Source organism: Brachyhypopomus gauderio, unplaced genomic scaffold (assembly GCF_052324685.1).
Source record: "Brachyhypopomus gauderio isolate BG-103 unplaced genomic scaffold, BGAUD_0.2 sc72, whole genome shotgun sequence".
NCBI lineage: Eukaryota > Metazoa > Chordata > Actinopteri > Gymnotiformes > Hypopomidae > Brachyhypopomus > Brachyhypopomus gauderio.
In genome coordinates, this window is record NW_027506893.1 from 1,533,046 (window position 1) to 1,559,348 (window position 26,303).

At 39.2% G+C, this 26,303-nt stretch overlaps 1 protein-coding gene across 1 annotated transcript; it reads right to left on the minus strand.

Moving 5' to 3' along the window:
• Positions 1 to 392: 392 nt before the first annotated feature.
• Positions 393 to 12,685, minus strand: LOC143491218 (interferon-induced protein 44-like). Its single transcript, XM_076990036.1, has 8 exons — positions 12,597 to 12,685; positions 12,206 to 12,333; positions 12,021 to 12,054; positions 11,590 to 11,788; positions 11,287 to 11,427; positions 10,959 to 11,130; positions 4,789 to 4,889; positions 393 to 1,589 (listed from the first exon to the last, which is right to left on the minus strand). The coding sequence occupies exons 2-8, from the start codon at positions 12,294 to 12,296 to the stop codon at positions 1,428 to 1,430; spliced, it is 900 nt and encodes a 299-aa protein (XP_076846151.1). The 5' UTR covers positions 12,297 to 12,333; positions 12,597 to 12,685; the 3' UTR covers positions 393 to 1,427.
• Positions 12,686 to 26,303: the final 13,618 nt, after the last annotated feature.

A 26,303-nucleotide genomic window follows, 5' to 3' on the forward strand; every position in this document is an offset into this window, starting at 1 on the left:
CGCCCGGAGGAATATAATGGAGAAACTGCAACTGCAGATGGTTACTATTTGCAATGCAATATGTACAGCCAATTGCTTACCTGCCCCAAACCTCCAGAGAACATGCTGGTGCTGTTTACCCCTGCTGAGGGGTAAAGCTTTGCAATGGGCAGACATCATTTTGGCCAACCATCATGAGGAAGCATGGACTGTGGCTGGGTTCTCAGAACTAATGCGGGCTAGGTTCGCTGGAGTTACTGACCGGTCCATCACTCCACAATCCAGGGAGTGTTCTGAAGGGCTTCCCCAAAGATTTTTTGGGGGGAGCCATGTCCAGGCCTCTACACCCGCCTGCAACGCCCGGGCCTCTACGCCCGCCTGCAACGCTTGTCGGAGGCAGGAGTTACACAAACACAAGTTGATGAATATTTATTAAAAAGAAAACACAAGACTACAACACAGAAGGCAGACAGGGACTACACTGAATACGGAAAAGGTAATATAGATACACAGGAATACGAGACAACTAAATAGGGAATACGGGTACGGGATCATAAAGCAACGTACGACAAAGGGGCAAAAGGGAGAACCATTAAACAACGATGGGAGCGATGACTAAACAGGGAGAGTAAAAAAACCTGATGGCGGACGAATACTGAACCAGAATACAACCAAACATAACAAGGGAAAAACTATAACTGAACACTACGTTGTAGAACACCAGTCTAACAAACTAGACTCTAGAGAAACACTACCAGAGAATAATGAAAGCTACAGGGAAATGAACACAATACAGACAATGCAGAGCAGAGCAGAAGGGCAACCGATTGAAAACAGAACTAACAGAAGCACATAGAGAAAAACTAGGAACATTAAACAGGAATAATCTATGAACCGAGAACACGAAAGAGCAGGTAGGCAAGGGGAGACTCACGTACAATGACCGACGAGGGTAGACAAGGCAGGGGAAACTAAATACACAAAACCCAGGGAAGTAAACGAGACACAGGTGGGAACACTGAGGACAGGGCGTGGCAGACAGAAGGGAAACCAAAGAAACGGGGAAACTTGGCAGGACAAGGGAGGAGGGCAGAGCTGGACGTGACACTCTGTTTAAGACATTCTCTGTGCCTGCTGTCAGACACACCATGACAACCGTCATGTAGTTAAAATCATTTCCCCTCATGAAATGGTTAATGTAGAATTAATTTGTAATGTAAATATGAGCCATTTTTGGAAGAGGAGCTGAAGCAAAGAGCTGTGAGCAGAACTTTGAGTTCAATCTATTATCAGACTGAGGTTTCAGACAGAGGAGTTTAATGAGCCATGCAAACAAGGTGCTTGAATGATGTAGGGTTTGTTTTGGTTTTAAACATTTTGATGAGATGGGATAATGGCCCAAAGAGTGTGTATTTGCCCAGGCCCAGAAATGTGAGGACTGGCCCTGGTTATAAGTGCCTAACATAATTATAAGCAGCGTTAACAATATGTTCGACTGCTGACAAAATTATAATATCCACAAGGTCATTGTTGTCAGACTCCTCAGAGTAGTTCTTCACAGGAAAGATGCTTTTCAGGGGAGCTTCAATTTTGTTGGAACACTCAACCATCTGAAAGATAGGGAACGTGCGTGAGAGAGAGAGAAATCTATGTATCAACATGAATAAATATACCTAAAAATTACAAAACAGAAATCTCCAGGTGAAAACTTATTGTCTACAATAGCTCTAGTACACCTCTTTTCTGACTGGGTGTATACTTCAGTTTTACTGACAACATACAGCTGTCCAGACAACAGGGGCCTCATGTACGAACTGTGCGTATGCACAAAAATATTGCGTACGCTATGTTTCACGCAAACGATCAGATGTACAAAATGTGATTTGAATGTGAGAAAGTGCCTACACCTACGACACCTTCACCTCTGGCGTACGCATGTTTCTAATGTGTTTTCGTCAATTAGCGACACTTACAGGTGATGCATTGAAATTACAACTATTAAGATATCCTTCACGCACACATTGTAGTAAGCCCTTGGGTAAAAATTATTGGGTAAAATAAAGTAAATTAATCAGAAAATTAAACAGTAAATTAATCAGACAATTTCACTGCCTTACTGAAATAATCATTCAACGTGTTTCCACTTAGCCTAGATTATAAAAACATGCATTAAATGTTGCACTGGAGTTCTTGGGAGATGGCAGCGTTGGCACTACTGGAAGATATAGCTAATGGCCGAATTCGCCGAGAGCACGTTTTCCGTGACCATTGATTCTTTAGCCCATGATGATGACTGGCTTATAAGCCGTTTCAGATTTCCAAGAACTGTCCTCTTGTGCTGAGTTGGGTCCAGTTTTGGAGAGAGAAACGCGAGGAGTTGCGCATTGCCACCGACAACGCTCGGCTTCCTGGCAACTGGCTCGTTTCAAAGAGAACTGGCAGACCAGTCGGGGATATCCCAGTCATCTTTGAGCCGGGCCATGCCAGCTGTTTTGGATGGGATCATCTGCATGTCAGCTAGTTATATAAAGTTCCCATATGAAGCGGTTGACCAGGCAAACATTAAAGCACAATTTGCAGCGATAATGCAACCCTAATATAATTGGAGCGATCGACTGCACACACATTTCTATAAAGGCACCATCTGAGGAAGAATTTGCTTATGTGAATAGAAAGCACTTTAATTCCATAAACGTGCAAATAATCTGTGATGTAAAAACTTACTAATGCAGTGGCACGTTGGCCTGGATCAACCCAATGGATTAGTACATCCTTACAAACTGCATGGTTGGGATAAGATTACAAGCTAGCAGAGTGCGTGACGGGTGGCTACTTGGTAAGCAACACAATTTAACCCTCCTATTATGTGCATCCTTGCAAAACAGCCGTGATGTTTAGGGTCACTTTAACCCTGGTGCATGTTTAATTGTTCAAAAGATGTCTGAAACCAAAAAAATCCTAACAAACAGTGTGAATATTTAATTACTAACTACATTACTAATTATTCTATCAATATTTAGTGCAATGGTGTTTCTTACTTGTAACAGGTAATGGTTCAATTAGGATCGTTTTTCATAAAAATGTGAAAATTTCCATGTTCAAACTATAATACCAAACACACACAACACTCTCATACACTTATACACACACACTCATACACACATACATATACATACACATACACACAAACACACACACAAACACATACACAAACACACACTCTCATACACACACACTCAAACACACACACACAAACACGCACACAAACACACTCAAACACACACACAAACACACACACTCTCATACACACATACACACACACACACACACAAACACATACACAAACACATACTCTCATACACACACACACAAACACACACACACACTCAAACACACACTCAAACACACACACAAACACACACACAAACACACACAACCACACACAAACACACACACAAACACAATTGTACACACACACATACACACACACACACATACACATACACACACACACACACATACACACACACACATAAAAAAAATAAAAATAATTTTTTTTTTAAAGGGTCAAATTTACCCGAACAGTATCTATGTGATATAAACATGCAGGGGGTGGTTGCAAATAACTGACATGAATTATTTTCATATAATATGTTGATTACACTAATTATCCCTAGCAGAAGAAGTTTCATACTGAAAAAATTATTTTAAATAGTTTTCCTACATCTTCAAACTTTGAAAAGGGTCAAATTGACATTTCCAGCTTAGAATAATTCATTTTAAACATGGGTAATTGTTAAATTAAATTGTTAGGAAACTACGTGCTCAAGACGTGGCTGATGACCCGTTGTAATTCACAGACTGACCGGGAGCGGAGATACAGTTCTCTCCATTCTCGCACCCGGTCAGTCGTTGAGAGGGCGATTGGGCAGCTGGAAAGCCGGTGGCGCTGGCTGGACAGGACCGGGGGATGCTCGTGTATCGGCCAGAGAAGGTGTGTCGTATTGTGAGGGCATGTGGGGTCCTGCACAATGTTGCGCACAGGTATGCCGCGCCATTGTTAGAGGTGGTGGAGCACCCAGTGAACCCAGAGCCAGGACAAATTAATGCGCAGCGCAAATTTTAACCAATTATTTGATTGAGTCGCTGATGCTAGTGAGCGCATCACTGATATTTTTAGGTGCATTATATTATTCTGACCCCACAACATTTAAAGATTCACACACGCTGTCCCACTCAGACCTTTTGCGCTTTGCCGTAATGCCACAACGTGCCAAACAAACATTTTTTCCACACCTCTACCTCATTCAGGAGCGTCTCTACTTTCACATTCGGTGAAGTTCCTCTTTTTTTCCCGTTTAGACATGGTTTGTGATAGATCAGAGAGCAAACTTCTCCAGTGCAGGGCAAATTTAAATGAATTTGCATATTTATAGGGGGTGTGTCACCGTGTGCGCTCAATTCCACTTTGATTGGGATGTACAAAAGAAATGTGCATGGATTCCGGCGTACGCACAGTTTGATACATCCGGATTTTTTTATGCGTACGCCATTTTCTGGGTTTGTACGTACACCAATTTTTAGTAAGAAATCCACACAAGTCTTTGTACATGAGGCCCCAGGTCACTATTCTATGATGTCCAAAATTACCAAGAATGAGCTATGTGCAGACAACCAATTCCTCAGAATAATTAATTAGCATACCTATAACAATATATTATTTGGTAAATAGAAGGAAGATTTTGCACACTGCAGCCTCGTTCAAACCACAGGTCTCAAAAGTAAACACGTTCATCTTGGAAAGCTCACCTTTTCTTTAATTTTCTTGCTTGTGTAGATCTTTTTCAAGTCTTCCTTAACCAGTGGGCAGGCGTCATCTACTTTTGTCATGACAATCAGGTGTGGGATTCCTGTCATGTACAGAATGTGTCATGTATTATGTCATTATTCATTCAAATTTTTTGCCTAGAATGAAGAGCTTCAAACGTGGGTCTTCCCGTTTTTCCAAATTGTTTAAACACAGCTAGATAAACTATACTGTCCAATGGATCCCCAGCTCTTATAGGGTTAATACACCTGCTTTATTAAGTATTTTCTAACTTATATAAAATATTAAAACTTAAATTATGCAAATTTTTAAATTAAACACTATGGGTGGTCAATCTTTCAGTGTGGCTGCCCCGACTCTGGAACTCTCTTCCCCTCTCTCTCCGTCTCTCATCATCTCTCAATACATTCAAAGATCAATTAAAAACTCACTGATTTACTCAACCTTTCCACCCAACTTCTCCAATCTAGGTCCGTTCTATGGGGTTTCTTCGGTTTTTTTGTTTGTTTGGTTGGTTCTTGTTTTTTGTTTCTACTATTTGTTTGTACAAAGTTGAAATTATTATTATTAATTTCCATGAATGAAGTGTTTTTTTACCAATCCTACCTTGTCAGATGTAGCTATTCATTATATTTTCAGAGAAATAAATTGAGTTTTGTAATCTTGCACCAGTCTGTTACGTCCAGCTCCGCCCTCCTCCCCAGCAGTGTTAATTTTGACAGCAATTTTTTTTTTTGTTTTAGTCTTAGTCTTTTGACTAAAATGTCATTTAGTTTTAGTCATAATTTAGTCATTGGATTTGTTTTTAGTCTTAGTCTAGTTTTAGTCGACTAATTATTGATAGGGCTGGGTATTGATTCAAATTCCAAGAATCGATCCGATTCCGATTCTGAAGATTAAGAATCGATTTATTTCGATTTAATCCGATCTAATCGATTCGATCCGATCCAATTCGGGGTTTAGTGTTATTAAAAATGTATTTGAGCTGTTTCCTGACTTTGTACAGAAGCAACATGTTAAAACTAGTATTATATCGATATTAATCAGCAAATAGTTACTGGTAGTTACTGATGGCTGGAAGACTGGTGAAAAGGGTAATCATAAATCTACCTTCAAGAAAGGTAACCCAGGACATTAAACAGAGGACATCTTTGAGGTGTCTATATCTGCAACAGTGGACTCCTACTGGGACACTAACCAGTGCATTATTATTATGATTGAAATAATTAAGAATTCACCCAAAAGCTGTTGCTACCAAATGCATTTTTATTTTAAAAGTGCTCACACTTAATAAACTGAAAGTATATAATGTAAACGTGTATTTTTCTTTAAAGTGCGAATATAAGAACAGAACTGTCACGTTGAAGACCCCGACCCCTCCCTTTTGGGCATGTTAACGTTGTCTGCATCTACTCGTCTGCGGATCTCCGTGGGTGCGGGTGCGTCTTCCGTCATCCGTCTCACCTGTGGCTCGTCTCGTCATCACGTGGGGTTTATGTGCGTTCGCACAGTGTCCTGTGCTCGTCGTTGTTTGAGTCACACATGTTCTATGTAAACGTGTTTTATGTGCGCTGTCTGCGCTTCGGTATGTAATGTAATAAACGTAACGATTTGGAAAGTGCAAAGGATTCTGTCTCGTCCATCGCCTTGCGCCCAACGTTACAAGAACATTTTAAACTTTTGTAAACTGTAAAAACACTGGGTAAACGGTCAGTGACACGGACTAACTGTAAATAGTCACTGACACTGGATAAACTGTAGGGACTTGGACATTTTTTTCAAAATTATTTAATCACATTTAAAATAGTTTTATTAGATGCAGCACAATATAACTAAGAAAAATATGCCTCAATTGTCAAATTTGATCAATTGAGCCAGTCCAAAGATATTCACATTTAAATCGGCCCTATTTTTTTAATGCAATTAACCTAAATCTTGTGATCAAGAAATGTGTGCTAGTTTTAGCATGTGGCCATAGTTGCCAGGTTTGCGGTTTTCACGCCAAATTGGGCTTGTTTGAAAATCCAGCCGTGGGTAAAAATTCTGGGGTCGCGTTTTTTTGGGCTACTTTTGAGTTGGGATACCGCAGGAGTTACAAGTCAACACAAAGAATCGATCGCGATATAATACTTAATTTGTCTCCATTTTAAACACTCGCCACCCCCCCCCCCCCCCCCCCCATCAACCTTGGGCTTTGGGCTAGTTTAGGCTGCTGAAGGGCAGGTTTTACACTGACTTTGTGCGGGATATTTTTGTAGGACCTGGCAACCCTGGCTAGTTTTAGCATGTGGCTAGTCCGTGCCCAACGTTATCATGGTTCATCGGACCAACACGTTGTTTGGGAGCCTTAAAAAACTACCTTAATCTGTACAGACTGGGATAAAACTTCAGGAAACAATAAACAAGAATATAATGTAACGGTCCACGTATCTATTAATATCTTTTGAACAGTCCCACAATGTTTTTGAACGGTCCAAACGCGAAATTAAAATTTAACCAGGCTAAAAAAGAAACGAAATGCGCGAAATGCGAATTCTTCTAACGGGATGAGAGAAAGCGAACATTCAGTTATGTCATATTACCAAAACTCTGGGAAGAACCTCCTACAAACCGATGAAAACAGCGATTGTTTTTACCGCGCGCTTGCGAACACTGATTTCGCTTAGACAGCTTTTACAGTTAGTTAGACCGAGCACGCCTGCGTGAATTCAGTGACGAGGCGGGGGTAAAAGTTCACTAAAAAACCGATCTTTGGATGTACGAATCGATTATCAGATCATCATATGTGAATCGATTCTGAATCAGAAAATCTATTTTTTCAACACAGGCCTAGTTATTGAGCATAACAATAACAAAACATTGATGACCAGTAGGCCCGCTCTAACTGAAAATATATAAAGTTTGTTATAAACAATACATATTACATTCGATACAAAACTGGGTGCCGTAAAAACAGCAATGCCATAGCCTGCAGATGTCGTTTTCATTTGTCGTATTTTTCCTGACATCATCGTCCCACACGGTTTACACACCGTCTTATTTTTCTCAAAGTAAAAGGAGAAATGTGTCCATATATCGCTCATGTTTCTCCATGCTGACATTGTCAAGTTAACTTAGAGTTAAATTTCATGAGTGGCCACAGTTCACAGGCTGGTATGGTCTTACCGGGTTATGTGCGATGTGAAGACGTTAGTTCTGATTGGACGGTTACCCGGTTTGTCCCGCCTCTCTGTGTACGCTAAAGTATACTGTTGGATCTCTTATTAACTTATCCCTACCTTTCACAAAACTAAATCAGATCTGATTGAATATTGTCGCTGGCCAATATTTTCGTCTCATTTTTATTCGTTGACGAAAATGACCATTAATTTCGTCATCGTTTTTATCCCTTCGTATAGTTTTTATTTAGTGATCGTCTCGTTTTCGTCATGAAATAAAGGTTCGTTGACGAAAACTGACAAAAATTATTCGTCAACGAAATTAACACTGCTCCCCAGTCCCATGTCATCTGCCCTAGCCCCGCCTTGTTTTCTTGTTTCCTTGGTTTCCCTTCTGTCTGTCGCGCCCCTGTCCTCAGTGCTCACACCTGTGTCTCGTTTCTCTCCCCTGTTTGTTTTATCCCTTATTGCTGGTCATTGTATTTGTAAGGTTTTCTTTATTCCTGTGCTCTGTTCCTTCCGTGTTATCTACCCTGCTCTTCACCCCTGCCTTTCCCGTGCGCCGGTCCGGTTGGTTCTATGTTGTATTCCTTATGTTCTACTCCACATTGCTCTTTGCAAGTATCTTGTCCTCTGATCTCTTAAACTCAATTTTAGTTACCTTGGTTCATTTAGTTGGTTCCGGTCATGTGTATTCCCCTTGTCTATCCTAGTTAATGATTTCAGTTTTCTCACATTTGATGTATGCGTTGTCTTCCCTGTCTGTCTGCCTCCCTATAGAAATGTTCATGTTTAGTTGTAGCGTTAGTTTTGTATTTCCAGGTTAGTGTGTTTAATGCCCTGAGTGTAATTAGTCCTTAGTAATTAGTTCATTCGGTCTTTCAGTCCTGTTTAGATTGTGATCTTTCAGTCCTGTTTAGATTGTGATTGAGCTTAGTGTTTCTGTTTTCTCCGTGTAGTTGGTTGCATGTTCTCTTTGGCCCATATTCCCCTATACCTGTTTACTTTCCTCTATTTAGTCTGTTGCCTTCATTTAATAAATTATTCAAAAACCTGCAACTGCATCACACCTGCCCCCTTGATACGTTACACAGTCTAAACATCTTTTGAGGTTTTAATGCCCAGTTTAATTGAACATTTTTAATATTGTAATAGTACAATGTCAGAATGAAAATATTCAATATATTTATTTTCATTGGGATATATACTGTATATAAACATCACCTTTCCATTAACATAACCCTCTGTCTGTCTAGCTCCGCCCTCACCTGTGCATCATGTTCACGAGCGCATGTAACTTCTCCTCTGTATGCCTTGCCAGTAGAGATGTCTTTAACTAAGGCTTTCATAGTTGAATCTGATTAGTCAGATTTTCTTTAGTCGACTAATAGTCGAATCAGGGTTTTTTTCTAGAGCACCTTAAACGGGATCCCATTCTCATTCAGGACTTTTTTCCACTTCAAAGGAAAAACCTAAAACACTCAGATAAATGAATAAACATGGTAGGTTGGCTTTTCAGCTTTTATTTTTTTATGCATTTACTTATTTATTTTTAATGAAACATTAGAGAACATTAACAAAAGTAACCGTCATTGCGCAGTGTCAGACAGGTACTGTGCAAAATGTCAAAAATATTTTAAATAAAATATGCCTGCCTGAAAATATAACAATTTGCCACACAACAGCAAAATATTATAAGTAAAGGTTCAAGTAACGGGGTCTAAAAAGCAAACAACAACAACAAAATTTTATAGCCCTACTTGCCGAGACACACCGCGACGAGATGAGACCACACGACAAATGGCTGAACTGTTTTTTTTTTTTTTTTCCGCCTTACACGTTTTAAACAATATGCCATGTTGGTGGTTGTTGTGTGAAATGAAAGACGTTGATGAAACAACTTGCACTTTACTTTGTTTTATTCATCTTTATCTTTTTTAAAATACTCCCACACTTTTGAAGTTTTTTTAGTAGCCATTATAATCTCGGCAGATGCTGACTATCCTGTCGACTAGGGTCCTCCAATCGAATAGTCAAATCAGCAACTATTGCAGGTCACCCCTACTTGCCAGTCTTTATTTTGTTTATTTTATTTATTTATTTATTTTTACTTTATTTTGGTTTTTTCCTTGGTTCTTCTAGCTATGCCCCTATTCCCGTGTTACAGCTGTTTCGTGTTTACATTCATTATACTGTATTTAGTGTCTGTGTTGCTTGTTTTGTTTGTTGGTCAATGAATGTTTCAAGGTTATGTTTCATGTTTTTGGTTTTGCACGGTCAGTTTTCTGTTTGTTAGTCTAGTTGGGTTTTTTTTTTCGTATCGTTGAATGTTGCATTCCATTTGTGGTGTTCGCTAGTTTCAGTAGAGTCTCATGTGTGGTTATTTCCCATGTTTCTATTCATGTAGTTTATGTAAGTCTCTGTTTTTATGTTGTGTAGTCTTTGAAGTACTTTAGTCCGGTTGTTATAGTATTGTTCTGTTTTGTTAGCAAACTCTGTTCATATTTTGTGTATCATTCTTATGTTCTACATAAAGAGAGACCCATTTCCTCCTGTTTTGTGGTCAGCCTTAGTGTTTGTTTATTTTTGACATTCCTCGCAGGACACGTACTGTCCTGCTTCCTGTTTTGAATGTGTTATACAACAGCATTATTAATAACAGCACGTTAGCTTGCTCTCATCTCAGCATCCTGCTTCCTTGCCTATGTTACACCTGCTTAGTGTTCAGCATGCAAAACCATTTTTCATTTCCCTTAAATACAACATGTGGCAATTTGGTTGTGAAAAGTAAGACTAAACTCATACACAAGAGCTCTCTCTACTTGCTGAAGAAAAACCGAAACTTTGACGCAGTTAGAAAACATAACTATGATCTAGTTTGTAACCGGTCAACTCATTTCTACTCTGACTAGTATTCAGCTAACTTGTTGAAGTAAACTGCAAAATTTGTAGTGGCCCAATTGAAAAATAGGATAATGGAATACACTACTCACCAATGTCATTGGCTCTCTCACTCACAGTGTTCATCTTCTTGATGACACTCTCATCCATTTGAGAGATGACATTTCCTGACACAACACTTACTAAACAGTGAACTTTATCATCCAGACTGGGGTGGTTGATGTAGTTATCATCTGTCTCTGCCAGAGGTGTTTGGGGATTAAACTGGTGAAGGCATTTATAAGGTAATTACATGGGAGGGACGAACCATACTGTCAACACTATTCAATAATCATGTACTTTGATATTATGAACATCACAGCATAATTTCATAATTTTCTTTTTTTATACAATGTGCAAACACATTTCACTCTATCCTACCTCATATCCTTCTTTCACATGACCCAACATTGCACTGTTGATATCTTCAATGAGAATTCCATCTTGTTCTAAGCCCATGACATCATTGAAGACAAACGGCAAAGTTCCAGAGCTTCCATTTTTGATTGTGTAGGTTCTGTACTGTAGTAAACATTGAACACATTAACCCTGTTCAATTTATGCTTGAATTTATGAGTCTTGCTCGTGTAAACACCATGCACTCCTCATTTTAATGTTGTCATTTTTCCAATGATTCAACTCAAGCTAGACAAATATACTCCAATGCTAGAAGAGTGTACTCACTTTTTTTGTGAAACTTTTTCCTGCACATGATGCTTCTCCTGCTCTTAGAGTAATTTGGTGTTCAAAGGCACTCTCCACTGAGTTGATAAAGCTGGATTTCCCTGCTCCAATTTGTCCACATAGGAGGATTCTTAAACGGCTGACATTTGGAGTTTTGAGCTGAAAGTCTTTTAGCTGGGCCTCAATTTCACCTCTTCGACTAGTAAAGGCAGAAACACAGCTGTCACCTTAATATTGACAGTACACAGCAAAATTATATAAAATAACTGAAACATTTTATTGAACTTTCATCTAAACAAGTTAAAAACACAAAACCTATCACTTAGCTGCAGCATATGTTGTATTCATATCTTTGCCAAATATAAATAATGTGAAATGCAATTGCTGAATTGTCAACACTTCCATCTTAAAATATTATATGTGCTACTTACTTCCAATCTAGCTGCCTCCAGGGACTGTCAAACTCTGTTTAACAGAATAAAATAGCATTCATGACTGTGGTGCATTCTGTGACATACTGAAACTGGAGTTCAAACGCCACCTCCCTTACTGCTGTGCACACACACACACACACACACACACACACACACACACAGTAAAAACAGAGGAGGTTGACCTTGTTTTGGTTGAGGTTGACATGGTTTTGAATTAGATGAGGTTGAGTTTGAGTTTGAGGTTGACACGGTTTTGGATTCCGATGAGCCCATTTTGCTTCTTCTGCTAAAACAACAAAACGATTCTGTCCTGGAAAATTTACATAAAAAGATAATTATTTGTATTGACTTTACAAAATATACATATTCTGTTATGATTTCAGATAAACCTTAAGATCCTGATTCATAATACCCTTAAAAATATATTTTCCATTGTCTTGTAAATTCAAAAAAAAAAAAAAGATTTCTGGTAACTAGTTCTTCCAGTGTGTTACTCAAACCAACAAAATCTATACCAGCACATCATGCTCAATCATTAAGCAAAATACAATCATGAGACAGAAATCTCCTTACGTCAAACGAGTGAAGAATCCTTCCTGTGAGCCTCTGTAGCCCTGTGTGATGAGGATAATAATGTCACGGTCTGTTTTCAGAGATGCTGTGGCAGAGTTTTATACCATGAAAGAAAAAGTGAAAGGAACTGATTATTGTTTCTGATTACTGTAAGTAGCTGAGTCATATAAAATCTGTGTGTATGATTTATACTGTTTATACTGAAATCCCTTACAAGCCCATAATCATTTCTTGGTGCTGGTCCTAAATCTAGATGCTTTTTTCCAGGTAAAGATCCCCAAGTTATCCAGTGTAAGTGCGGCACATATACTGTGGCATGCACTCACTTAACGTAGGCCCACCACGCAATCCTAAAATAACATGATATTTACAGGTGGTTTCTTAAAAATTATTTTCAGTAAAAGTCAACAACAAAAACTCCAATAACAAATGATAGTCCAAGGAAGGTCATTTAAAAACTGGGACATTTCCTCACTTAAAAAAATACGGAAATACGGACATGTCGCAGAAATACGGACGTTTGGTCACCCTACACTATCTCTTGCTCCTGTACTCCCTGGTTTTAGCTTAGCTTCTCTGTCTTGTCTCGGAACCCTGACACTGCTCTTCAAATTTGAACAAAGAAAATGGAATTGATTAGGTGGTCTCAACGCAATTGACAATTTTTTTCACAAGGATCATGGTGCGGGAGAACCCACATGTCCGGATGCAACGTTCTCAGCTGGATATGTGTTTGACTCATGGGGGACGTGGCATGGTTTGTGTCTCACGTCTCTCTGGAATATGTTGAGGACGTGTACTTATTTGGAACTTTTGATCACTGGGTTTCTGCTGATTGGATTAGGCGTTGCCCTGGTGTATCGGGAAATTAAAAGAGTGGGGTCAGTTATCGAACGCCCACGGAAATTGCCCAACATGATTGATGTGATGGGTAGAGCTGTCGGAATGCAGACTGTACTGATAGTAAAAGCTTGGATGCGATCATGGAGGGTCTCATTATACGTGCAATGTTGGATCAGTTGGGAGACCGATGGCTGATGTGGAGAATTACAAAAGAATGCTAAGGTATATTTTAATCACAAATGCTTAAGAATGAAAGCTCATATTTTCTAATCATATAGCTTTTTATAATTCTTATATAATTTGACTAGTCAAATTTCTTATGTTAATCAAATCAAATATATTTGTATAGCGCTTTTCACAACACGTCACAAAGTGCTTTACAGGATTTACAAGGTTAACAATCGTATGGGTCCAAATCCCTAATGAGCAAGCCAAAGGCGACAGTGGCAAGGAAAAACTGCCTAGATGGTGGGGAATAGGAAGAAACCTCGGGAGGATCTTGTAATGTACGTGCAACTCAATCAATCAATCAATCAAATTTTATTTATATAGCGCTTTTTACAACAGTTGTTGTCACAAAGCAGCTTTACAAGTGCTGAGTCCTAGCCCCCAGTGAGCAAGCCAAGGGCGACAGTGGCAAGGAAAAACTCCCTAGTTTTTGCATGAGGAAGAAACCTTGAGAGGAACCAAGACTCAGGGGGGGAGCCCATCCTCCTCTGGCCGACACCGGTCACCATGACAACAACAACAATATAGACAGAATGTAGACAGAATGTAAAAGATGCAATAATGTCCATTTAGACCGAAAAAGATGTAATAATGTCCATCATGGTGTAGGCATCCGGTTAGGCAGGAGGTGGCCGGCCAGGATGGATCGCTTGTCTCTCCTCATCTCATTATACCTCAAGCAGGCGGGCAGCCATGTGGAGAAATGAAACGGGGAAAATTAGCTCTGTATGAGGACATATACAGGACAGGTAAAATTATAAACATTTCTGGAGTGTGGCAGCAACTCCGGCACTAAGTTAAATTATTACAGCCTAGCTAAAAAAAAGGCAGAACCAGAAGGTAACATAGGCTTGGGGGCATTCTGAGACAATGGCATCCGTCCACTGCACTGTCAACAAACTTGAGTGACCACGAGCAGTGACAGGATGACAGCACCAGCATCCCAGTCTACCATAAAACCCTTCGTCTATGAACCCCTGGATCTGTACCTTTATCTAAGGGGGATATTAATTATCAAATGCTAGACTAAATAAGTGGGTTTTCAACCTAGATTTAAAGATTGTGACTGTGTCAGAGTCCCGGACACATTTAGGAAGATTATTCCAAAGCTGGGGGGCCTTATAAGAAAAGGCTCTTCCCCCTGCTGTTACCTTGTTAATTTGTGGAACTAATAACAGACCAGCACCCTGTGATCTTAGTTGACGTGGGGATTCATAGTAGGAAATAAGTTCCTGGAGGTATTCAGGAGCAAGCCCGTGTAGTGCTTTATATGCTAATAATAGAATTTTAAAATCAATACGAAATTTAACTGGGAGCCAATGCAGGGCTGATAGGACTGGTCTAATATGCTGAAATTTTCTAGTTCTGGTCAGAACTCTAGCTGCGGCATTTTGAACTACTTGAAGTTTATTTAGATTCCTATTTGAACATCCTGACAGTAGTGAATTGCAGTAGTCAAGTCTAGAGCTAACAAAGGCGTGCACCAATTTTTCTGCATCATCCTGTGATAATGCATTTCTTAATTTGGCAATGTTGCGGAGATGTAGAAAAGCTATCCTAGTAGTATTATCTACAGTGATGTCAGTAACGCGTTACTTAGTAACGCGTTACTCTAATCTTACCACTTTTTTCGGTAACGAGTAATATAACGCGCTACTATTTCCAGTCCAGTAATCAGATTAAAGTTACTTATCCAAATAACTGTGCGTTACTATTTATATTTTCCCTAGTAAAATATATATTTTTGCTTTCTTCTTGGCTCAGTTCTACTTTTGCTCAGTTCTAGTTTCCCTCCTCGGGATTTTTGGATTAAGCAGTTTCTGCCTCGGTTACCGAACCTGCTTCAATACATTGTTACTGTTAAAAATGCACTTCCAATAAAGTGAGTATTGGAAAAATTTATTTTGCTGCTGAATGTAACTACTAAAGTAACTTGTAATCTAACGTAGTTACTTTTAAAATCAAGTAATATGTAACGTAACTAAGTTACTTTTAAAAGGAGTAATCAGTAATCAGTAATCGGATTACTTTCTCAAGGTAACTTAGCCATCACTGATTATCTATATATTTATCAAATGATAGGTCGGAGTCGAGTATGACGCCTAGGTTTTTGGCTACTGTGCCAGGTGTAATGGGATAGTCTGCAAGATTAAGCATTAAATTTGGAATTTTCTGTCTTGCGGCCTTAGGGCCCACAAGGAGAACTTCTGTTTTGTCCTCATTTAATTGTAGGAAGTTTAGAGACATCCAGCATTTAATATCTCTTACACAGGCCTCAATTTTTCCTAAACTGAGTTTGTCATCGGGTTTGGCTGATATGTAAAGTTGAGTGTCATCCGCATAGCAGTGAAAGTTGACACCATGTTTGTTTATAACTGTGCCCAATGGTAGCATATATAATGTAAATAATAGTGGTCCTAAGATGGAGCCTTGCGGGACCCCATATTTAACCATTGTACGTTTGGATGAAATATTATTGAGCTCTACAAACTGATAGCGATTTGTTAAGTAAGACTGAAACCATGAAAGGGCTGTGCCTGAGACTCCAACCCAGCGTTCTAACCTTTCTAGCAAGATCCTATGATCAATTGTGTCGAAAGCTGCACTAAGATCAAGAAGCACTAACAGTGATACATAGCCTTGATCTGATGCAAGGAGGAGATCATTTGTTACTTTAACTAATGCTGTTTCAGTACTGTGATGGGGCCTAAAACCAGATTGGAACTTTTCAAATGTGTTATTCCTATGCAGATATAGGCATAATTGCTGGGCAACAGCTTTTTCTATGATCTTAGATATAAATGATGTGTTTGAAATGGGTCTATAATTAGATAGCACAGTCGGATCAAGATTTGGTTTCTTGATCAGAGGTTTGATAATTGCTAATTTACATGATTTGGGCATGTGACCTATTGTAATGGATGAGTTAACTATAGTTAGAAGAGGTTCAGTTACAGCTGGTAATACCTCTTTTAATAACTTTGAGGGAACTGAGTCTAATGTGCAGGTAGTACAATTTAAGGAAGAAATTATTTTCTCTAATTCTGATTTTGGGAGTGGATGAAAAGCATCAAGTTTTTCTCCCGGTATGTAATTTAAATCAATATCAACCAAACCAGATGACATACCAGTTGTATTGCTAATAAAGGGTTTTATATTTTGTCTAATATTCTCTATTTTATTATCAAAGAAATCTATAAATACATAACTAGTGAGGTTTACTGGAATCTGAGGTTCTGTGCCTGCTTGATTTTTTGTAAGTTTAGAAATAGTATTAAAAAGAAATCTAGGATTGTTTTTATTTTTCTCTATCAGTGAGGCTAAGTATGCTGAGCGTGCTTTAGTGAGTGCCCGTTTGTAGTCAATAATGCTATCCTTCCAGGCACAGTGAAATACTTCCAATTTAGTCGATCGCCATTTCCGCTCTAATTTACGTGCTATTTGTTTTAAGTTTCTAGTTTGGTCAGTGTACCACGGGGCGAGCTTTTTGGATCTAGCTTTTTTATATTTTAGTGGAGCTACTATATCTAGAGCTGATCTGCAGGTATTCTCTAAGTAGTCGGTTAGACTATCTAACTCTCCTGGATCGGATGACGAGTGGGCTAAAGCAGTTAAGTCAGGGAGGGTTTCAATAAACTGTGTTGCTGTTGATGAATTTATTGAGCGCTTTATACACTGCCGAGGAGACGGGCGGGTATTTATGTTAAGGTGAAAATCTAATTTTACTAAATAATGATCGGAGATTGCTACGGTTTGCGGGAGTATGTTTATATTATCTACGTCGATACCCAGCGTTAATATTAGATCTAGGGTATGATTTCGATAATGTGTAGGTCCTACTACGTTTTGTTTAATGCCGACAGAGTTCAATATAGAAGTAAAAGCCCTTGTCAGTGGATCCTCCGCATTATCAAAGTGTATGTTAAAGTCTCCTACCATTATTATTTTGTCACTACATACTGCTAAATTTGCTGCAAAATCGGTGAAATCGTTTAAGAAATCTGAGTAAGGCCCTGGTGGTCTGTATACATTAGTTACTCCTAGGTGTGGAACCAATATCAGAATGTGAATGTCTTAGACCAGAGGTACTCAACTGTCGGACCGCGGTCCGGATGCGGTCCGGACCCAATCTCATTCCTGATTAACTGGATACGGACCAAAAAAAAAACATATTTATAAATTATGACGGGAGAATAAATTTTAAACCGGAGCATTTATTTCAGGGCTATTGAAAAAACACTCCGTCACGAGTGTTACGTTTCCCCTCCCCCAATCTAGATGAATCACGCCTCTTACTACTTGACTATCTGTGTTATCAATGCTTATATGTGCTATGGGGATTTTGTCTCCTCCTAATGTTATCTCTATTTCAGAGGAGTTCCAGAGGAACTTCATTTCATTGCACTTGTAACAATGGCAATGACAAAGTTTAATCTAATCTAATAGTTCTTCACTGCACATAATGCTCAGTCTGGTAACATCCTCACAGTAAGGGGCACTGATGGCTCCAAAAGCTCACTGCTTACAGCCCACTCATGAATGCATTTAACAATGACAGGTCACAGTGTCCCCTTTACTTATGCACACTCCCAACTGGTAACAGCCTTGTTTTCAAGGAAACTGAAGAGTTTCACTTTCACTTTTAACTTGATGGCTTACATAAGTTCCTTTTGAACAATAGAAGTTTTGGGGCTAGAAAAACAATCCAGGCCATGGATTAAATAACACCCCAGATAGCAACAGGATCTGGGCCGATTCTGGCTTACATTTGGCACTATCGGTTCACTTTATCGGTGAACGGCATCGGTTAGCGGCATGTTGGCCAAGCTTTTGCCGACAGCTAGATTTTTTAAAAGTTTGATGTTTCGGCTGACTTCTGGCGTGTACACGAGTAACCAAAAGAGGGTGGGAAAAACAGAGTGAACTGTTAAGAGAGGGTTTGCTGTGGCCCGTGAAACAGCTCGTGAAGTGGAACGTTGCAGTTGTGTTTCAAACTGAGAGCTAGTCCGTGTATTGTCTGCACTTCTCTATTTGTATATATACCTTTGTTTGTTCACAAGTAAGGTAGGTTAGGTTACTCAACTGTTCCATTGTTTACTTGTTAAACTATTTACTTGTTCAGACTACACTGCCAGGTATCATCTGTTGCGCTTGGTTCCACTTTCACCTTAGCGCAGCATGTTCGTTGATGCAAGAGAAAACATTACCAGTCTTGTCTTTAACCTTTTATTATAAGCAAGTAAAAATACAGAGATCTCTGGAGAGAGAGTATGCAAAACCCTATCTACTCTACCCTATAGCATTGTGCGCAGGTCTCTCTGACTCAGACACTTTTCCTCCTGTCCTATATAGTGTGGTCTGGGTATAAGCCCCCACCTTTGCTACTCAGCGATGGAATCTCCCTATGTCTGATAACTTGTCTGCCTATTGCTCAAAAACTGTTTTTGCATGTTCTCCAAAAGTTGTTTGTCTAACACTTTCAGAATTAGATGAGCCCATCTTAGTTCCCTAAATCCTACAACATGTTTTGACAAATTGACAAATTACAGACGTCAAACACACATACATTTCTTCTCTAGAAGTGAAAGCGATGTTTTCACTTCTTGGTTTGCAAATGTCAAGTGGACCTACAGAGGCTATTTTGAAGGTTTCTCTTTTTTAGCTACACTGTAAAAAAAAATCCAAATTTACGGTAAAAGACTGGCAGCCGTGGTTGCCAGAACTTTACCGTAAAAACAACAGTGACAATGTAAAAAACACTACGGTATCTTTTTAGACAACCGTAAATTTCATCATTTAGAACTGTTCTTTTTACGGAAAATGACTTTACAGCTTACAATAATACACTGTAAAATTAAGAACTTCTTAAAATAAACCTATTTACGGTGAATAATTTTAAAAACAACTATTTTTTACTGTTTATTTCTATGATGAATACATTACAACCATTACTATTTTACAGAATTTGATTGTAAAGTCCAACTTCACAGTAAATTACTGGCATGCCGCCATCACTAGGACTTCCCAGTTGTTGCTACCAATGACCTATAATATAATATAGATCATTGGTTACCACATTTTAAGGCAACAAGTCATTTGTATTTTGCCTTAACAACGTAATCACGCATGAAGCTGTAATCACGCGTATTTAACACGTCATGTGAATCATGAGGGCAGGTCATTAGCACTGTAACATTACACAAACACGGTAGGTAGACTCAGACAATGTACAACTACATAAACTAATACAGGGAGACTTAAACTAACAAAACATATAATCAAATACATAATCAACAACAGCATGTCATAACACTTACACATAACGCGTATCAATAAAGAAGCCGCGGGGGCTCATGGGAAGTAGCGCCGCCCCCAGTGGACCGACGCTACACAATTTTACAGACTTTAAGCAGAAAAGCCTTAAATTTTCTCAAAAATCAGCAGTGTGCCTTGTATGTGCACTCAATTCAAAAATCTGTCCCTGACACAGATACGTAATGTGTACGCTGGCAGCGATAAACTAACCAGAGAACATTACGTAAAACGTAATTGAGTAAAGAACAGCGGGAGAAGCGTCTCTACAGTCACCATTCGACTGAAGGCAGCAATGATAGCACAAGACTTGAATATCGAAAACTTTAAGTGCACCTTATGTTCCAAAAAACACGGTATTCCTTATATGTATAAATATTTGACCCATATTTACAAAGACAATTTCTAAAATGGCAGTACATTGTCCTATATTTCAACATGCTTTACCTTTCAGCACTGGCCATATTTTTAGCATTTTCTTTCTGTAGAAATCAAGGTGCGATTTTGCTGATTGATGAATGGTTTTCACTGTAAATTGAAATGTAGGCTACTCATCAGCAAAATCTGTAATTTAGACTGAATATTTTTTTTATTTTTAGGGTAATTCCTTGTTTACTACATTACGGAATTTTCCAATATATTTTACCTAAAATATTGAAATTAACATTAAAAATGTGTGCTTTCTACATATTATGACTGTAAAAATTAATTTTATATACTGTTTATTTTTTTAAAGTAAACTATTGCATCTGTTACAGTGATATACTGTTTTCTACTTTATGATCTTTTACTGTTGCTATTTTATAGTTTTTTACCGTAAATTCAACAAACATTTTTTACAGTGTAACTTTCTCCTGCACATACTTAAAAAGGGCGGACAAGCATATTCTCAGATACTTTTGATAATAAGTAATTTGATTAACACTGTAATGTAAACAAAATATAAAGGGATTACAATATTGATCTTAAGCAGTATGATTAACTGTAATGCTAATGTATTTTAAATGTAATTTCCAACAATTCCCCCTTTTGATATCTTAAGATATCACAACTTGGTTTCTTCCAAAACTACCCTCTCATCATACCCTATCATCCTTGTGGTTCCTTCCTTTCAGTCTTTCTGCTGATGAAACGTTCCACTAAGCTTCTTATGCATGGAATACAACAACATCCTCATATAATCACAATACTCAAAATGCAGCAATGGATGTTAATGCTGTCATATGAACTTTATGCTTGCAAGATGGCCGTTCCAGCCGGCCAGTAATATAATTATCAACCCCTAAAGCTTTATGTGAAACTCTCCAAGCAAACTCAATTTTGCAGTTACTATTAAGACAACAATGGCCTCGACCCACCATGGACCCACATTCACAGGGGGCAGTCCCCTGGAAGGTCCTGGTGACCCAAACAATGTATGGCCAACATGCTGTTGAGTTATAATAATCACACTGCTGCTAGTTTTAATGATAATGCAAAAACATGTAGTCAAATAAACAATGTTAAACAAGACCTGTAAAACAAAATTAGATAATATTACCAAAAATCCAAATACATCACAAAACTTTTACTTAATCTCTGCCAGCGTCATCTATTCTTCTGCCCGCGTTGGAGGTGAGATTATCTTCTTATCCCACGTAGGAGGTCAGGGTGGACTACCTGATTGTTGAACCTCCGCTCTCGGGTGTTATTTTGACCCGTGGCTTGAGAGCTCCATATCTCGGCGCGCTGGCTCTGATGCTCAGCACTGGCTGAGGTGGTACCACGTTTCTCCTTTGCCCTTCAGTCGGACGGAGTGTGATGTTCTCTTTAGTGACCTTGAATGGACTGGTCCACCTGAGCTCTGACCACTTTCTTTTGATGACCTTGAACAGGACCCATTTAGTGACGGGCAAGTCTGCTCATGAGCTGGTTCTGACTCCTCTCCTTGTACCTGGACAGAATAAGCTTCACATATTGCTTTTTAGTGCATTGTAACCTTCTTTGTACAACCCCGAGTACATCTGTCAGGTTTCGCAAGCGCGTTGGGGGACCCCCGAAAACTTCTCACTGTCATGAGCTCAAACGGCATGAATCCTGTAACAAAATTCACTAAACATCTTCTGGCCAACAATACAAATACATTTGTGCACATACCTTTACCTTTATCCTTACCATTTATAATTTCCAATTTAGCCTGAGATTGAGAATGATAAACCAACCCATATTTGTGTCTCAAACCCAAATTTTGTTCCACAAATTTTTGCTTCTAGCTAGTGAAGTGCATCCCATTATCTGAGCACACTAATTTAGTAAACAATGGTGCAGTATCCAGTAATTTTATCAACATTTTGCAGATTGACTTAGAGTCTTCTGCCCTGGTGGGAAATGCTTCTACCCAACCTTGGTTGGGTAGTCCTTGTATTGGTATTAACATGTCCATGTAGTCAATCTGAATTTCTTCTCCTACATACATTGCATATATTTATACTCTTTATTTATTTCTCTTGTATATCTGAATCTTACATATGTGTAGTTCCTTACACTATTCTCTGCTGCTGTAACAATGCAAATTTCCTCACTATCTTATCTTAGCTCCTGTGGTCCAGGGAGCCTACTTAGACCTGGTCTTAAAGCATGACAGCTGTTCGGCACATTTCAAATATCACATTACTCTGTCCAGTCTGCTTTTATGTCAGTATGGGTGCCATCAGTAACTAAAATTTTCCTTCATGTATTTTTACCCACGTGCTACCCTGTGTGCCTCAGTTCACACTGGTTTGATCAATAGACTCTGTACCCCGTTTGGTCCTTCCCAGACATCCTTACTTCCTTATCTCTTTTACCATCTTTGTTCAACAATGCTATTTTATTTTATTTCATGAATTAATTAATTAATTTAATTTTTTCTTTGGGGTAGGTTTTTCCTGTAGTTTAAGTAGCTCTGGGCCCTGTGGTAGAAGAGATCACTCCTCGTCTGCCCTGCAAACCATCTGATGGGCTCCTGTGACATAGCCTGCTTGCCTCTGTCTCTCAGCTCGCCCCCCCTTTTGATATCCTGTAACTGTGTGTGTGCGACTTCTGCTTCATGCTGTGTGCTGTCTAACAGGAAGTTGAGGTGTATCAGCAACTTCCTCTTCCCCCTTATTCTGAAACCCACTCCGATCCTGCAGGAGTGTGTTTCAGACACATCTAAGAAAAATGGTAGGTTATAATCATCAACTGCCTAAGTCCACGGCCTGTGCCAATACCTGTTTTAGTTTAATGAATTGTCTTTCTCTGTAATGGGGAAATACTAGTCAAATGAAGTTGTTTTAATAATCTAGGTATTACAAGATTTAAATTAGCTCACACTCCGATGCCTTGCTGTACTCTATAAAAAATTATTGTAAATATAATTAAGTTTTTTTAAGTACTATCTAAAAGAATAATCTAGTAAGAATCTCACAGAAAATTACATGCAATACTTGGTGTTTCTGATCTTCTGAGTGAGAAACTGAAAAGGATGAAGGTGGATACCCCCATTGTGACCTGGATTACTGACTACCTTACCGGCAGACCACAGTATGTACGTTTGCAGCAGTGTGTGTCGGACAGGGTGGGTGGTTAGCAACGTTGGTGCTCCACAGGGGACTGTCCTCTCTCCTTTCCTTTTCACTCTCTACACCACGGATTTCAACTACTGCACAGAGACTTCAGAAGTTTTCTGATGACTCAGCAATAGTTGGATGTATCAGCAAGGGTGATGAGGATGAGTATCGGACGACGGTGAATGACTTTGTTGAATGGTGCGAGATGAACCATCTGCAGCTTAATTTAACAAAGACTAAAGAACTGGTTGTGGACCTGAGGAGGGAAAAGGCACCGGTGACCCCTATGTCCATCAGGGGGGTCAGTGTTGACATGGTTGAACACTACAAATATCTAGGTGTTCACATTGACCATAAACTGGACTGGGGTATGAACACTGATGTCCTCTACAGGAAGGGCCAAAGTCGCCTCTATTTTTTGAGGCGTCTGAGGTCTTTCAACATCTGCCGGACCATGCTGAAGATCTTCTATGAGTCTGTTGTGGCGAGTGCTATCCTGTATGCTGTGGCATGTTGGGGGAGTAAGCTGAAGGTGGCAGATGCCAACAGACTTAATAAACTGATTCGTAAGGCCGGTGATGTTGTGGGTGTGGAGCTGGACTCGCTGACGGCAGTGTCAGAAAGGAGGACTCTGTCTAAGTTGAGGGGTATTATGAACAATGTATCCCACCCACTCTACAACACTGTAATGAGACACAGAAGTACTTTCAGTGAGAGACTCATAAATCCAAAATGCACTACAGAGCGCCACAGAAGATTATTTTTACCTGTGGCCATTAAACTGTACAACTCCTCTTTAAAAGCATAATGCTCAATATTCATCTGTGTAATGTCTACTACTAGTATTACCTTCAAATGTGCAATACTATTATTATTACAAGATTATACAATATTATTATTACATTTCAAATGTGCAATACCCTCTCAATAACAACAACAATTGCATCTGACACTTCACACTTTATTTTTATTCTTATTTCTACTGACACTTTATTTTATTTCTATTGACACGTTATTTTATTTATTTCTATTTCTTCTTCTAAACTTTGTTTGATTTGTCATTTAATTATGTAAATATTTTTGGTATTTTTTATATAGTGTATTTTTATTAATAGGAGCAGCCGTAACAATTGCAATTTCCCCCAGGGGATTAATAAATATTTCTGATTCTGATTCTGATTTCTCTGTAATAGTTTGTCTTCAAATACATTTTGTATATTTTAGTCTAAATAGCAAAGTAAAATTTACAATGCTTTTGTAATTTTCTTTTTGTGAGAAGCTAAACTGAACACAGCAAGTAAAAGGTCACTTGCAGAATCCACGCATGCGCAGTGATATCAGCAAGTCAAACGTTTTTCAGCGGAGTGCAGCTGAGATTTTGTTACTGTTGCTGCACTAAAAGAAGCAATTTTTTCTTGCTTCACAAAATGTTGCACAATGCTTTGTAATATTTTAATGCTGGTTTTATATCAGAAATGAATACTGTTAATAAAAATATTTATCAGTTAAACATTACTAAAGAACTTCAAAAATTACTACTATTACGTAAATAATAAAAGCCATGGGAGAATGAGGTGCTACATTGTTGTAGTAAAATCTACTAAAGTACACCGAGTAAAATCTAATTGCATATATTGTGTTGCAAAGTAACATTTACTGAAACATTTTGTAGTTAAATACACTGAAAATTATGAGTACATATTACTTGAATATATGCTTTGTTAAATTTACTTGCTGTTTCTACATGGAAAAACTTTCCTAAGTTTTTTTTTTTTTTTTGTAAACCATACTCCAAATTTTTCAGTGTACTGGCTCTCCTTATCATGCTTCCCTACTCCTTTCCCATGTGACCAGGGTGTGAAGCTAACGAGATGTGTGGAGTGGCTGAATCTCCCATCATATACCAGCACTGCTGGGCATGTCTCAGCTTTGCAGGGGTCGCCGCACCCTTAGGCCTCACAGACCCCTAGTTTCAATTTCCCATACCTGATCCTGTAGCTGTTCCTCAAATTCCTCCCATGAATTGGATCCCTTCCTATGTCATACAACAATATAACATGAAGTGGGTCGGGTGGTGGGACAAAGAATAAATCAAAGTGATCCGGCTTCAAGGTCATGAACTGGGAGTGGACGCCCCTCGCGGATCATGAGTGAGGCTTCAGGAAACCTCTGTAGATAGCAACCGTGGAGGGCAGTCTGTGGACATCAGGTGCATCAGGTGTCTGCTGTCTGTGAACAGTGCATTTGTAATGTCTCTTCCACACAGGTTAACAGGTGCAGTGTTTGAACCTGTGTTTAATGGCCTGCTGGCCGCAATGTACAGTCATTAGAACAGTTCTGTGCAGACTTCGATATTCTCCAGCCAGAAATGACAGTCTTTGAGTACCGCCAGTGAGGGACAACATAGGATTTGCCGTGGTTTTGCTGTCCGGATTCTCATCAGGGCCCTGCCACTGCCCTGGTGCTGCTGAAGGGTTGGTGCTGACCTCTGGCCCGCCTTCATCCTACGGTTCTGTGGGGACTCTCTTTCGCCCAATGACTCTCCTGAACAGAAAGAGAACATCCACCCCACCTGCCACAACGAAGTTGCCAGGATCACTGTGACCTTCCTTGCCCCTTCCCAAAACCCCTTCCTCTAAAATTTAGGTTAAACCCAAACTGTTGATACTACTGCATAAAATAATACACTTAGGGGACATATTGAGGTCTCTGGGGCGGACCCCCGCTCTGAGGGCTGTTGTAGTGCAACAACATG